Genomic DNA, 13617 nt, shown 5'->3' with positions numbered 1-13617 from the left:
GTTGAAGTTATCCACGGATTTGTTCCCCTTTTCTCTTCCCAAACGGCTCTAAAATTTCAATTTTTATCCAGACCTACCTATAGGTGACCAACAACTAGAGGCCACATTGTTTACGAAGTACCCGAAGCAATGAACTAGAAACCAGGCCCTTTACCAGAGGAGACATGGTATAAGTAGTATAATCATACACTAGAGAGAGTGAAACCAACAAGGGCAGGTCCTCGCTCAACAAACTAGCTACCAGGCATTCTTTATCTACATGCCTGGTGCCTGCAGGACATCCATGAATGGAATATTCAACAAATAAAGACACAGGAGAAATAACAAAACAGATTAAGAATAACTAATACCATGAAATTAGGAAAAGTAAAAATTAAGCATGGTTTACAAATCACACTAACTTGTATCTGGTAATGAACAAAAAAGGTTGAGCGAGGTTTCCCCAACTGCAAATGCAGTTGATAACCATAACATTCAGCTTATTTGCTGGCAAAACGAGAGAAATACAAAAAGCCTTTCAAAGGATTAGAAGACGCTTGACTTGCTGTCAGGCATATTCAGTACCTATGCTCCAACTTCTCCTTCTCCTTAAAGTTCTGAACATATCTGCATGCATTCCAAGATGTAGACACAAGTAGGGGAATTGTAGTTAGAATCAAACACTTTTGGCTGTCATACCAGAGAGCCCCTTTTTAGTTTTTATGTGCTTGCAATATAAGAAGTTTAAACCATTTTTGCATCAAAAAGGATCTCTGGGCAAAAACTTAATTTATGCAGCTTGGGTAGGAAAAAAAAAAGATTCATCAATCAATATGTTATTTGTCCAACAGTTCAAATTTCAGAGGGAGCACTTACGCTCAAAAGTTGAAACATCAAACCCATCAAATACAAGCCAACTATACATTAGTATAATACATGCAAAGCATCATCAGAATTAAGGCTGAGCAGCAGACCAGCCCTGCTAATTACATAAGTAAAACCTGATATTCTGCACCTAATGACTAATGAGGCATGCATACACAAGCTGTATATAGATACAGTTGCATGCCAGCACTAGAAAGACTTTTATCAACAAATGAAATACACTTAAGGATATCTAGCTACACTACAAAGTTATATGATTCATATTCAACTTTTACACCATTTGAACACGCCATATCTCATGTAACAGTGAAACGTTCACAACATTAGAAGAAGAATAAAACTGGAGTATAATTGAAACTTCAATATGATGTTTAAATTGTTCATAACTATGAGTGAAGAAGAACCATCTCACTTCATCTTGCATTATTGAGAGGGTGCAAAACAGAAAATCCTCTGGGCTAGGTGCTGTTTTTTGGAAGAATACACATCATTTATTCTCCACATGATTCCATCAAATAATTATATACAATATACATACAAAAAAAAAAAAATCTTATTCTTTCTCTTCAAGAAATTGCACAAAATAATAACTTTTTAAGACTACCAAAGAGTGGACAAAGGATATCAGTAATCATAAAGTGATCTATCTCTTCAAGAGAACTTTTGACCAGGGAAGGGATAAGAGTTCTCTAGAGATTGGAGGCTCTTAAGACGGGGAAAACATACTAATCATCTGCTCTGATGATGTTCTTCACCAAGACATAAGTCTACCCATTTAATTACTTTTTTGATAGGTACCCATTTAATTACTTGGAGAAGCCATCTTACTTAAGATGGTACACAGTTAGGCCTCAGGATTCAGGTTAGGGTTTACTATGGCAGCTAAATCAACTTTTGAAATATAAATGCATTTTTCAGTTTTGGGAACCAATGATATGCATGCCTATCTCCAACGGGATACCTCTCTTTTTTCTTTTTCCTGTTTTGTTACACATGATGGTAGCAAGTGCAAAAAGAAGCCACTTGTAAAAGATTCTTTGAAATTGCTATATATCTCTATGGAGGAAAACAAAATTTCATTACCATGAGACACTCATTGACAGGGAACATACAACCAGGAACCATGCATTGTAGATAGGGGCATAAAGGAGGAAAGCCCCTCAAATGGGAACTAATGCTTCAAACTCGCCCTACGTCGAGTAGATTATAGGATAGATGCAACAGAAAACATCAAATGGAAATGGTAGGAACATCTCATATACCATTCACCAGGAAATCGGTAAAGAAATCAAAAGGGCTTTCCCAAAGTACACAAAATAGAAGTCAGCTCATATGCCCATATGCTTAAATTGTTCCAAGTATCTAACCTAAAAATAAGGCCTTTGCATCTTGATCCAGCCCTTCGGGTTCCATCATCAATTAAAAACGGATTTGACACAATTATCCCATTGCCCTGTACATGATTTTTTATTTCAGATTTTATCTATTATTAGTTTGATATCAGAATCGGATATCCATAAAACCAACGCCTCAAACCCAACCAATGTCAAAAAACGTGAACGACATCAGAATCTCTCAAAACTAGAGTTAGATCTCATTAATGAACGTGACGATCAGATGATCGGATAAGATTGTTCAAACATCCTAACAAATCAACAAACCCTAAGGCAAAAAAATAAATAAATAAAACGAAAATGAAAATGAAACGGATGGAAATGCAAGCACGGAGATCAATTTGAGTAAAGAATAAAAGATAAAGAAATAGAAGAAAGAGGAAGGGAAAATTACATGTAGGTACCGACGAGAGGAGCGAGGAGGAGAGTGGCGCTGATCCAGTTGTCGGTGACCTTGTGGTGAATTTTGGTGGTTAGATCCTTCCACAAACCAGGCATGATCTGCTGCTGAAACGGTGATAGCGAGTACACTACCGCCTTCATCCTCACCGGCGTCTTCCCCATTTTCTTCTTCTTCTCTTCGATGTCTCTCGCCCTTCCCCAACTGATTTCGAATTTTCGCCTTTCAATATTGATTCTCTTTTAGATATATACTTGCCCTAGGATTTTTTATAAGAGTACGACGATCTTAAAAAATTAATTCCTAAACTACCGTTCAAGGATTGAAATGTCGGAAAATTTCGGCGATATTTCTCCGAAATATCGCTAATCAGCCGGGTCCGATACGATATTCGTCACCGATTATCGGTCGACCGAAATTTCGGTAAATTTTCGAAAATATCGCCGATATTTCGGTATTTATCGGCATTTTACCGATTTTTCGGAAAATTTCCCGATATTTCCTACCAGTCTAGCCCGCGCACAGGATACAAAATCTGTCCAATTTTTTTTTTTAAAAAAAACATAAGATGTTATTTGGTAATCTGATGATGCTTTGCAGGCAAAGGTTGTGTTTTTAAGCCTGGCTCAAAAATCGTGGATTTAGGGTTCGTGAAATTTAAATCGAATAGCACAAAAACAAAGAGACCCCACGAACATATCCAGAAAACACAGGGAGGAAAAAAAAAGCAATTTTTTTGGTTTTCCTTGGGGGTTTCTCGTGGATTTTCTCGGAAATCAAACGAGGATGAATTTTCCCGGAAATCGCATGGGGGATGGATTTTCTTGGGAATCAAACGGGGGTTGCAAAAAAAAAACAGGATTAGATTAGTACCTGCGAGGATTGAGAGTGGCAGAGGAAAATAGGGCCTTTTTAGGGATTCTCTCTCGTCTGGAGGGCAACCTCAGAAAGGGCTTCTTGATGCCGAGTGAGAGAAGCGGGTGACCCTTTTGATTTTTAGATTTAGTAGAGATATAAAAAAAGGAAATGAGAACAATTTTCCTGTCTCCGTATAAATAATTATTAATTATCCATCTCTATTTTGATTAAATCACTAACATGGATTGAAATTTTCGTTTTTATCGATCATATTTTATAAATTAAACTTAATTTGATAAGATAAATTATTAATAATTTTAATTATTTAAATAAATTAATAATAGTAGGAAAAATTGTTACCACATATTTTTAATAAAATTTTAAAAATTAAATCTCAAATAAAATATTTATATAAATTAATTTAATTTTTCATTTAAAATGTAATAAAAACATATTTTAATAAAAATATTTTTAAATAAATATTGTCTTCAATAAGATGACATCCCTTCATATAATAATATGAAGGAATCACATCGATATTCATTTTTATACTAAGACTATTACAATATCATATGTATTATATTTATGTATAAATTGTTTTTATTCAATAAAATCAAATATTTTTTTAACTCAATTCTAACTTTATACACTTTCAAAATTCATATTTATTATTCTTAAAATTCAAATATCCAATCTATTGATATATCCGAATGTTTTTCTTCTTGATCATATCATTTACAGAATAACTTAAAAATGTGTATTCTTACTTATTTTATAATTTTTTAGAGTTTTTACAAATATTTTTATGAATTTTAAATAATTTTTTTCCGTAAAATCGAAGTAACTACCGTAATTACCGATATTTTTAGAAAAAATAATTCCAAATCTACCATAATTTTTGCCAAGTAAGAGAGAACGTTATTTCTTTTTAAAATGGGGAGAAATCGTCTCTTGGATAGATGATTTTCTCAACAAAAAAAAAAGGTTGGGAGAAGTCGTCTTTTGAAAAGGCAATTTTCTGCTAAAAATTTTTAATTAATGATGTATTTTTTAATAATATAATATATATATATATATAATTTAATTAATTTTATTTACTAAATTTTAATATATATAAAAATATTATAAATTATTGAAATATTTATCAACAATAATATTTATAAAAAATAAATTAAGTTTAATATTTAGATATTGATTTTTTTTTTTTTTTTTTTTTTGTTGACGGTTCATATGAATAAGGTTATTGGTTTTTTAAATTCATGATAATAATTGATTTTTTTATCATGGTTGATATTTTATTAATTGTTGAGATATTTGTTGGTTTTTTAGTATTTACATGAACAATATTATTGATTTTCTTATAATCATGATGGTAGGTGACTTAGATTATTTAATATTAAAAACATTTGATAATTAAGGATTGACTTGGTATTTATATTTATGATATTGTGTATTTGAATTTCAAAGCTATTATTTGGATATATAGTTTTTGAAAAAATGATTTCTTAATTTTTATTTATTATTTATTATTTGATCAATTTTCTTGAAACCTATAACATTAAGAATTAAAAACCGATAAAATTTTTTATATAACAAAATATTTCCTCAAAATTTTCTTAATAAAAAAAGTTAATCATTTCTAATTTTAAGTGTATTAAATTATTTTTAAAGAAATATTTTATTATTTTTTCAAATTACTTTAGTTGTTTATCATTTATAATTACTAAATAACATATTTTAATATACAAATGATTATTATTTCTTTTTAAATTGATTAATACTTAAAAAATAATATCTCTTAATGCTGAAAATTTTATTGAAAATTAATTTATTTAATAATAAATTAATTTATTTTTCTATATTTTATTCCTTTTACAGGGAAATTTAAAATTAAAGATTAATAGTTTTAATTTTAAAAATTATATAATAAAATTAAATTTAAAATTAAAATAAAAACAAAATTATTTATTTTTTAATAATTATTTAATAAATGAATAACAAATTTGTTTTTTATAAACTCATTTTTCACATAAAATTGATAATAATTTTTTTAAATTACAAAGCAAAAGAAATAAAAAATATTAGATAAATTTTATTTATCTTATAAATAAAAAACAATATCAAAGTAAATTAATTTTATTAGTTATAATTAATTGAATTAATTTTTTTAAAAAAATGAAGATTAAGAGGAAAATATTTTTTAAATCAATATCTAAATATTAAACATAATTTATATTTTGATAAATATTATTGTTGATAAATATCTCAATAATCATAATTTTTTAGATATTAAATTTAGTAAATAAAATTAATTAATTTTATAACATATATTCATAATAATTATGTTATTAAAAAATGTCATTAATTAAAAAAATTATAGGGAATGAAAAAATGGATTTTTTTTTTTGGAGTAAATAGTCTCTTCAAGAGACGATTTCTCCCAAACAATTTTTTTTTGTTTTTTAGGAGAAAATCATCTTTTGAAGAGGCAATTTCTCCCGACATTTTTTTTTTTTAAGAAATTGTCTCTTGAAGAGACAATTTTAGTGTGTAATTAAAAAAAAAATGAATTTTAGAAATTGTATCTTCAAAAACAATTTCTTTGGCATATAAATCGTCTTTTGAAAAGACGATTTTAAAAAGAAATAACGTTTTTTTCCTACTGGGCAAAAACTACTGTAAATTTGGAATTGTTTTTTCTACAACAGTAGTTTAAGAATTATTTTTTAAAACTATCGTACTCTTATTAAAAATCCCTTGCCCTATCTGAATTGGATTTCCCGATTGTAGTTGGGTCAGATCCCCTTCCCTAGTGAAGCTTTTCTAGGCTCCAACATTAGCGATTGGGTTGGATTTGGTTTGTGCTCAACCCAATCCCCGAGCCAATTTGACCTTAATCCAACATGCTAAATCTGAGCTCAACTCACTTTCATTTTTTCAAGTTTAGGTGAGTTAAAGTTCGGGTTTATGGGATTAGGACTCAAATTAGATAAGTCGTGCAAATTTCTATGAATAAATTCAGGTTAGATTGTGTTGAACTTTCCTGTAATATCCCTTTTAATTTTATCTTTTCTATATTTATATCAAAATTTAAGTAATTATATATATTTAGAATAATAAAGTAATACATAATATGGTTAAAGTTTATAATGTTTTTCTCTTAAATTATTTAAACTCATAAAAACTAAAGGTCCATTTGGTAGTAATTTTAAGAAGTGTTTTTAAAATTTCTAACTCTTGAAAATTTTTATTTTTCAAATATTAAATACGCTATAAACATTTCCTAAAATCACCATCAAACACACTTTAAATACCATTCTTACATTATAACATAAAATACAAAATATTTCATTGAGTTCAAATGAAGGATACTAAAAGTCTTTACTCTCCTAACTCAAAATTGAGTTTGAAATCCAAGTTCAATTTAAATATAAAAATATTTATCAAATCCTTCTCAAACATTGGATTTAATAAGGTTTAACTAGTATAAAGTTGCACCTTTAATATAGATCAAACTTTACAAAAATATTAATCTATTTAAATAATTATATATAAAATTTTAATTCCATTGTATGACAAATCAATTAATAGAAAAGCTATTTTGATTGACTTATAAGTATAGTTGAGTTCAAGAATTTTTATACTTTTATTCATTAATTTTATTAACATAATTCATTACTCAAAAAATAACTTAATATATATCTATATCTATAGATATATATATATATATATATATATATATATATATATATATATATATATATATATATATATATATATATATAAACATTTCGTGTATAATGAAACTTAAATAGGACTAAATATGGATCACCATCCCTTAGAGCACATGTGACTATGTGAGAGTGCTTATGATTAAAATGTTTTATAGAGAATTATTTAGTGTTTGGATATAGAGTAAAAAAGATGTTTTGATACTATATATTTTTTTAGTAATATACTATATAATATAAAATATATTTTAAAAAAAATTAACTATCAAGTGATTGTACTCAAATACTTTTAATGATTCTTTTTCTTTTTCTTTTTTTCAAATTTTCAAACACCTAATTTTTGTTAAAAAAAAATCTCTGAACATTAAAATCACTTACTTCCGAAGAGGTTGAGGGTATTTATTTTGAAAAATAAATATAATAAACTTTGACCCATTCGGCCTTCAAACGCAATTTTTAACCGTTTGAAAAGCTGGCTGTGTTCACACAGTGTTTCAAAGTGTTTTATGAGATGAGGTGAGAAAAGAGAATGGGAGTTCAATTTCCACCGTTCAAGTGGAAACAAACCTCTCCTCGGCCGAGAAATAAAAATTAAAAGGAAAAAGTGGGTACATGAGGTTGAGATGAGAGGGAAGGCCAGAGGGTGAGTGCCCTTTCATTTCATCAAAGGACATTCACGTTTCTCCTTTTTCTTCCTTTTTGATTTAGGACTTTGGAGGGGTTTAATCCTGGTTTCTAGAGGAGAGAAAAAGGTCAAAAGAAAAGCAAGAAAGGCTATTCCAACAAATTAATGAAATCACATGCAGCCATGGAAATAGAATAGAGTAAGTAGGAGACTCTCATATGCCAGGATGATCCGATGCTAATGGTCCAATGCCATGTGAGAATTTGATTTTGATAAGAGTAGATATGTAAAGGAAACAGGCTCATCTTAACATCTTAAGTGTGTAAATATATTTTGAAATTATGGGAGTTTATTGGACTAGAACAAACGGGAAGGAACACATAATTATAAATGATACCATAGTTGAGTTGATCCCATACCCGAGTGATGCTGTTTATTGGACCCCGCAATCATGTGGAGGAAGAAGTTTTTAACATTATACACGTAGAAGGTTCTTTTTTAAAGCAGCCAATGTGGATGCAGGAAGGGAGGGTAGGTGCGAGGTGTGAGGATGGAGCTGTGGAACCTGTCAACTCCGCCATAATGCCATATGGGGTCCCTCGTGGACAAAAGTTGGAAATCAGGAAGGTCTTTGCTCGGACAATCTTTAACTGCACTGTCACAAAGAGGTTTGCTTATCAGTTATCATCTCTTTTCCCTCACCCACTCTTTTCTGAGGTTGCCTTTCCCTTGCCCCACCTTCAAACGTTGTCTCATTCCAATGCCTCTTAACACTCTCTCCAAAAGTACTTTTATCAGACTCCTTTTGTCCCACAAAATGGGCAAAATCATCACTCTCCCACTACTTTACCAGACCAGTTTTTGTTTTCATTTTTCTTGATGGGAATTCCAGATTCGAGTACAGGACTTGCTGCAATCTTGATGCCAACCTAGTATGCGTAAGTACTCCCACAACATGAATTTAAGGGTAAAACCTCTCCAGTAATGACAAAGAGCCTGGCACTATGCACAAGCCCTCTTAGCAGATAAAGTTTTACAATTCTTAGAAAGAAAAAAAAAAAAGAGCACATCCATATGAAGTTAGTCCTCAAGATCCCCCAAAAGCCAGATAATACACAATTAATAAAATTTCCACACTTATCAAATTAACAAGTCAAGGTTAATTAGAGAAATAAATCCAATGATTGTTCTACTTTTACAACAAGAAGCTAGTACAGTGACAAAAGCTATAAGAGATGATTTCTTTCTTTAGTCGAAAAAGGACCTGAGTTAAAACTCACCAGCCAGGTTCTGTAGCTCCTCTTTGTAGCTATACAGAATCCAGATACATTGAGAGGCATAGTTTGGCGACAATATCCGATATGGGAGTTGTTGAGGAACCATCAAGGAGAATGAATCAAATGAATCCCTACCGACCAGTTTGGCACGCTTCATTCCACTGGAACTGAAAGGAGAGGCACTGCCTCTGGGTTGAGGGCTCTCTTCTCTGAAGTTGGAATTTAGCAAAGCTAGTTCTCGTAGCTGTTGCCTCTTATAGAAATCATGTGACTCATCCTGCAGATTGGAAGATGTGGGAAATGAGTATTATTATCCTCCATGCACACAATTCTGAGAATCTGCATTTCTCCACATGATGGCAAAAAAAGAAAAAAAAAAAAAAAAGAAAAGAAAAGAGAAAGATAGAAAGGAATGAAGATCCTGCCATGAGGATTCACAGAGTCAAAAAGAACTTCTCTGTCACCTCATGTCCCTGCAGTTGATAGTTGATCACAGCAAAAGAGTGGTGAAAAGAAAGAAAAAATTTAGGGAAGTATCTAAATAGCCAATGAACATTTGGAAGAAAAGATCAAGTGAAAAGTAATTACCACAGGTTTGAGCAATTCTTCAATAATTTCCTGTGCCCGTCTCAACTGTACATCAACAATACTGACAGGTAATTCTGCCTCAATCAAAATGTATAATGGGTCGTTCAAGTGCTCATAGCCTGGTCTTCCCCTTAACTCCTCCTCCTTGAGAGTAAAAAGGCAATAAACAAAAATGTATGAAAAAACAGATAGATATAAAGAAAAAACAACTCTGCAATCAAGTTCAGAGTTCAAGTTTGACCTAGTTGATGGGATTTTAGAAGAATTAGAAATCAGTATAACACTAAAAGTGTTAAGGCTTGAGAAAAGAATTACCTTGTCAGGATCCTTAATTGAGCCTTTTCCTCTGATATATACACGGCAACCTGTGGAAGCTTCCACTCTCTTTAATGAATTGCCTCTAGGGCCCAGGAGCCGTCCAACAAAATTGAACTAAATATCCACAAGGAAATGCATCCAACCAAAATATGTTAGCCTCTATATAAAGAACTTCAGAATGATCATATTTTATTTAAAAACATCATATTAAAATGAAACAAAATATCTTCAAAGAAAACAGTGGTGAGTAGTACATATCCTACATTGGGATAGCTATCTACAGGAATCTCCAAACGCAATATCTTCTTCACAATATAGGAACTTGGGCTTCCTGGTGGTGCCTGCCAGTCCATTGTCATCCCTGTGGTCCACCTAGTCTCTGTTACAGAATGCAACTAAGGTCTTATTATCATAACAGGAATCAGGATTGTTAGTTGATGGTTAAACAATAATTAAGAGGAAATAAAAAATCAACAAAAGGATTTTTAATACATGAGATAAAACAATTTCTTACTTAGGTTGCTCAGAGGAGCATACAGTAGGATAGAAGGAAATAGAGACATAATGGTAGCAAAATTCATATTGAACCAGCTAGGGTTCAAAATATTACAGCGACTAGTCAACTGCATGGGGAGTGGACAATAGATGCCAATCAAAAATTTCAAAAATTTTTTAGTGCAGCAAGTTCACCCTCTGAAATATGGATGTGATTATTTAGGTTGCCTGACATCCATGCAAGCACCTTTCTTCTCTGCACAGAAGCGATCAGATACACTTAAAAACTGACAGAGCTAGGGATGTCAATGGCTAATCAACCCAGGTGAGCATGATCAGGGTGTGAGGTCCTTAATGTTCAGGTTGCCTTGAGGTTTAAATTTGTATCCATTCAGAATACTTTGACTGATGAAACTGTATAGATGAGCCAGTTATTCCTCTTAACAGAAAATGGATCGTTGATTTAACATTCAAAATGGGTCTATATTTTGGGGACACCAATTATGCCACACTCGTTTGGGACACCAATTATGCCACACTCATTTGGGGCTTGATCCATAGAAACCCCCAAGACAAAAGGCTTGCTATTAACCAATACAGTTCAAGGGGTAAAGTGCATATCAACTTCATTTCCCAAGAGATTCATGCTCATTCAGGCTCAACTTCTGCATATGGCAGCATCCCTAAAATTGAGCCATTTTGTCGTTCACCAGGTAGAAGGGAAAAAAAATATCTTAACAATTGTCCATATACCAACCTTTACAGCTACCAAACATTGGCACTGAAGTTACAACACAGCCTATGATAGCTCCTATGATTTTTGGATATGATATTTAAAGCTTCTTTTCAAGAAAACACAAAATATGTATTTCATAACCATCAACCTTAGATATAATAAATATATCCGTCACTGCTAAGAAATATTCTTAAACGAAGACCATCTTGGTCTCTCATACTGAATCTTGAATGAGCAATATGCTACCATTTCTCTATTGGTCATAATGACAACTAAATCTAAATTTAATATATGGATACGAGCTTAGCACGGCATGAACATGACAAAATAGGTGATCATATGAACTTAACTCCAAGATATGATGTTGTGGATCCTTGAAGCACCAGAAATTGAAGCTAGTCTTCATCTAGTATGTTCAAATTGTCGTTTCCATTAATGTGCTTTCTTTTTTATTCAAGAAATGGCAAGTTAATGGGGAATCCCATGCAAGTAACTTATGTAATATTACACTCATTTTATTAAATTTAGCAGCAAATGATAAAAAGGAGAATAATGCATATTAAATTGTGGAGTAGAACTGTAGAAGAAAATAGAAGGCATAGAGAGGCAAACCAGGGTGCTATGTTGAAACAAATATGTGAGCGCTTACCTCATGTGGCAGGCCATTCCAGCCACCTAAACTTGTTCCTCTAATATTTGGCATCATTTCAGAAGAACCCAGGGGACTAGGGCTTCCGCGCTGCAGTCTGTCGAAGTCGCCAAACCCTTGCTTTGGGATCATACCGGAAACCCGTAATATCTCTGTGAACATTAAAGTGTAGTAACCTAGTAAACCATTTTTCTTCCGAATAGTAGTGAACTATTGATAACAAAACCTGAGGTCCAGAACATGTAAAATATCTTTCAAAAGAAATTCACAGCTATAACAAGGTGTGAGAAGGTAATGCAAAAAGTCTTTCATCCTAGTTGGCTATCAAAGAAGAACTGCCATGGAAAGTAAGAATCAATATGAATCAAGACAGCTCGGTAAAAGCATTGAAGCCATCCAAGGGACCAATGCATTCATCTTGCTGTCTAATAATTACCCGATTTTGATCCCATATACAGACAATTGGATCAGCCAGACTGTCCTGGCAAACATCCAAGGATAAATTCAATTCTTGCTCAGAGAAATACAAATAAAGACTTTTGTCAAACATTATACAGGTACCCAACAAGGAATCTCTAGCCGAAGTTCGAAAAACAGTGCCGCTGCACAGGTAGCAGATCAAATTCTAACCCACAATAGTCACCCTAATGCAAATTGAAAAAAAATTGAAGTCTTAAAATTCAATATGAAAGGTGAGAGAAGACCCTGTTAAGACCCAATTAGCAGTCATACCCATAACAGTGAAATAAATAGAAAAAATGGGGGAAATGTTAAAGCAAGACAAGAACTGGGTTAGAATAGTATGAAAACAGGCGGGCAAAACAATAAATCCTATGAAAACGCAGAAAACCCAGATCCGGAATTCATAGTGGAGACGGAACCTTGATTCAAAAGTCGGCTGCATACGGGAAGAACTTGCATGAAGGGTACTAGCTTCTGTACTCTGCTAACAGCTCAGTCAAATACTGACTGCAAGAAATTACACAACACCCAGAAATTAATAAAGCAAAAGAAAGAAAAAACAATGATTATGAAACAGCTTCAACAAAGCAACACACACCTCTCAACATCTGGTGCTGTTCTTATGTGAGGAGAAAGAGCTCTGGCAGACGAGAAATTCTGAGTGTATAAACCTGACATGACTTCCACACCAAGAATATGCAAAAAGAAAAACAGAAAAAAAGGGGTTGAAACTTGAAACTTGAAATTTAGGTTGCAGAGAGAGGAAGAGAGAGAAATCCGTGAGGTAGAAGGTGGAAAGGTATGCTGAGTGAACCCCTGAAAGGAGAAAAATAAATACTGAGGAAAATGGAAAAAAAGAAAAAAGAAAAGGGAAAAAGGTACAAATCAAATAATGAGTGGCATTTTTTAGTTCAGCAAGGGAGGGTTTGGTTTAAATAGGTGTGGGGTTTTAATGGACTCTGCATTTTTCTTTTACCCTGCTTTGTTTTTTTGTATTTTTACAGGGGAGAGAGAGAAGGTGCTTTGCTGTAAGATTGTAGAGTAGACGTCTGACACTGACAGCAAGTTCCCGTTCAACTGCGTTGCTACACGCTACCATTTCACAACGCTGAGACACGACTACGTAGTTCAACCGATCTTGAAAAGTATCTGGTCTCTATCCATCTCACACACTTCTCATCTCCCCCCATCATGCATATACTTTCGGTTACCCCACCTTC

At 32.4% G+C, this 13617-nt stretch overlaps 1 protein-coding gene and 1 pseudogene across 3 annotated transcripts; both read right to left on the bottom strand.

Annotated features, from left to right (window-relative positions):
* Positions 1-321: 321 nt before the first annotated feature.
* Positions 322-3625, bottom strand: LOC117916564 (cytochrome b-c1 complex subunit 8-like). Of its 3 annotated transcripts, none has more exons than XM_034832657.1 (3): positions 3532-3625; positions 2653-2917; positions 322-606 (listed from the first exon to the last, which is right to left on the bottom strand). In XM_034832657.1, exons 2-3 carry the CDS (start codon positions 2820-2822, stop codon positions 558-560), a joined length of 219 nt encoding a protein of 72 aa, XP_034688548.1. In that variant the 5' UTR covers positions 2823-2917; positions 3532-3625; the 3' UTR covers positions 322-557. The 3 variants fall into 3 exon arrangements, with proteins under 3 accessions (XP_034688548.1, XP_034688547.1, XP_034688549.1); XM_034832656.1 differs by having other exon boundaries at positions 2653-2880; positions 3532-3583; XM_034832658.1 differs by having other exon boundaries at positions 2653-2862; positions 3532-3549.
* Positions 3626-8984: 5359 nt separating this feature from the next.
* Positions 8985-13269, bottom strand: LOC117916558 (annotated as a pseudogene).
* Between the last annotated feature and the right edge of the window lie 348 nt (positions 13270-13617).

This window comes from Vitis riparia, chromosome 6, assembly GCF_004353265.1.
Source record: "Vitis riparia cultivar Riparia Gloire de Montpellier isolate 1030 chromosome 6, EGFV_Vit.rip_1.0, whole genome shotgun sequence".
In the NCBI taxonomy this organism is placed as follows: Eukaryota; Viridiplantae; Streptophyta; class Magnoliopsida; order Vitales; family Vitaceae; genus Vitis; species Vitis riparia.
This window is presented reverse-complemented; position numbering and strand designations above follow the sequence as displayed.

Bases quoted from the DNA above. Each gene is read 5' to 3' on its own strand.
- LOC117916564 (XM_034832657.1), bottom strand. From the start codon at position 2,822: ATGGGGAAGACGCCGGTGAGGATGAAGGCGGTAGTGTACTCGCTATCA. The intron at 607-2,652 runs GTAATTTTCCCT...GAATGCATGCAG, and splicing joins CCTCTCGTCGGTACCTACAT to ATATGTTCAGAACTTTAAGG.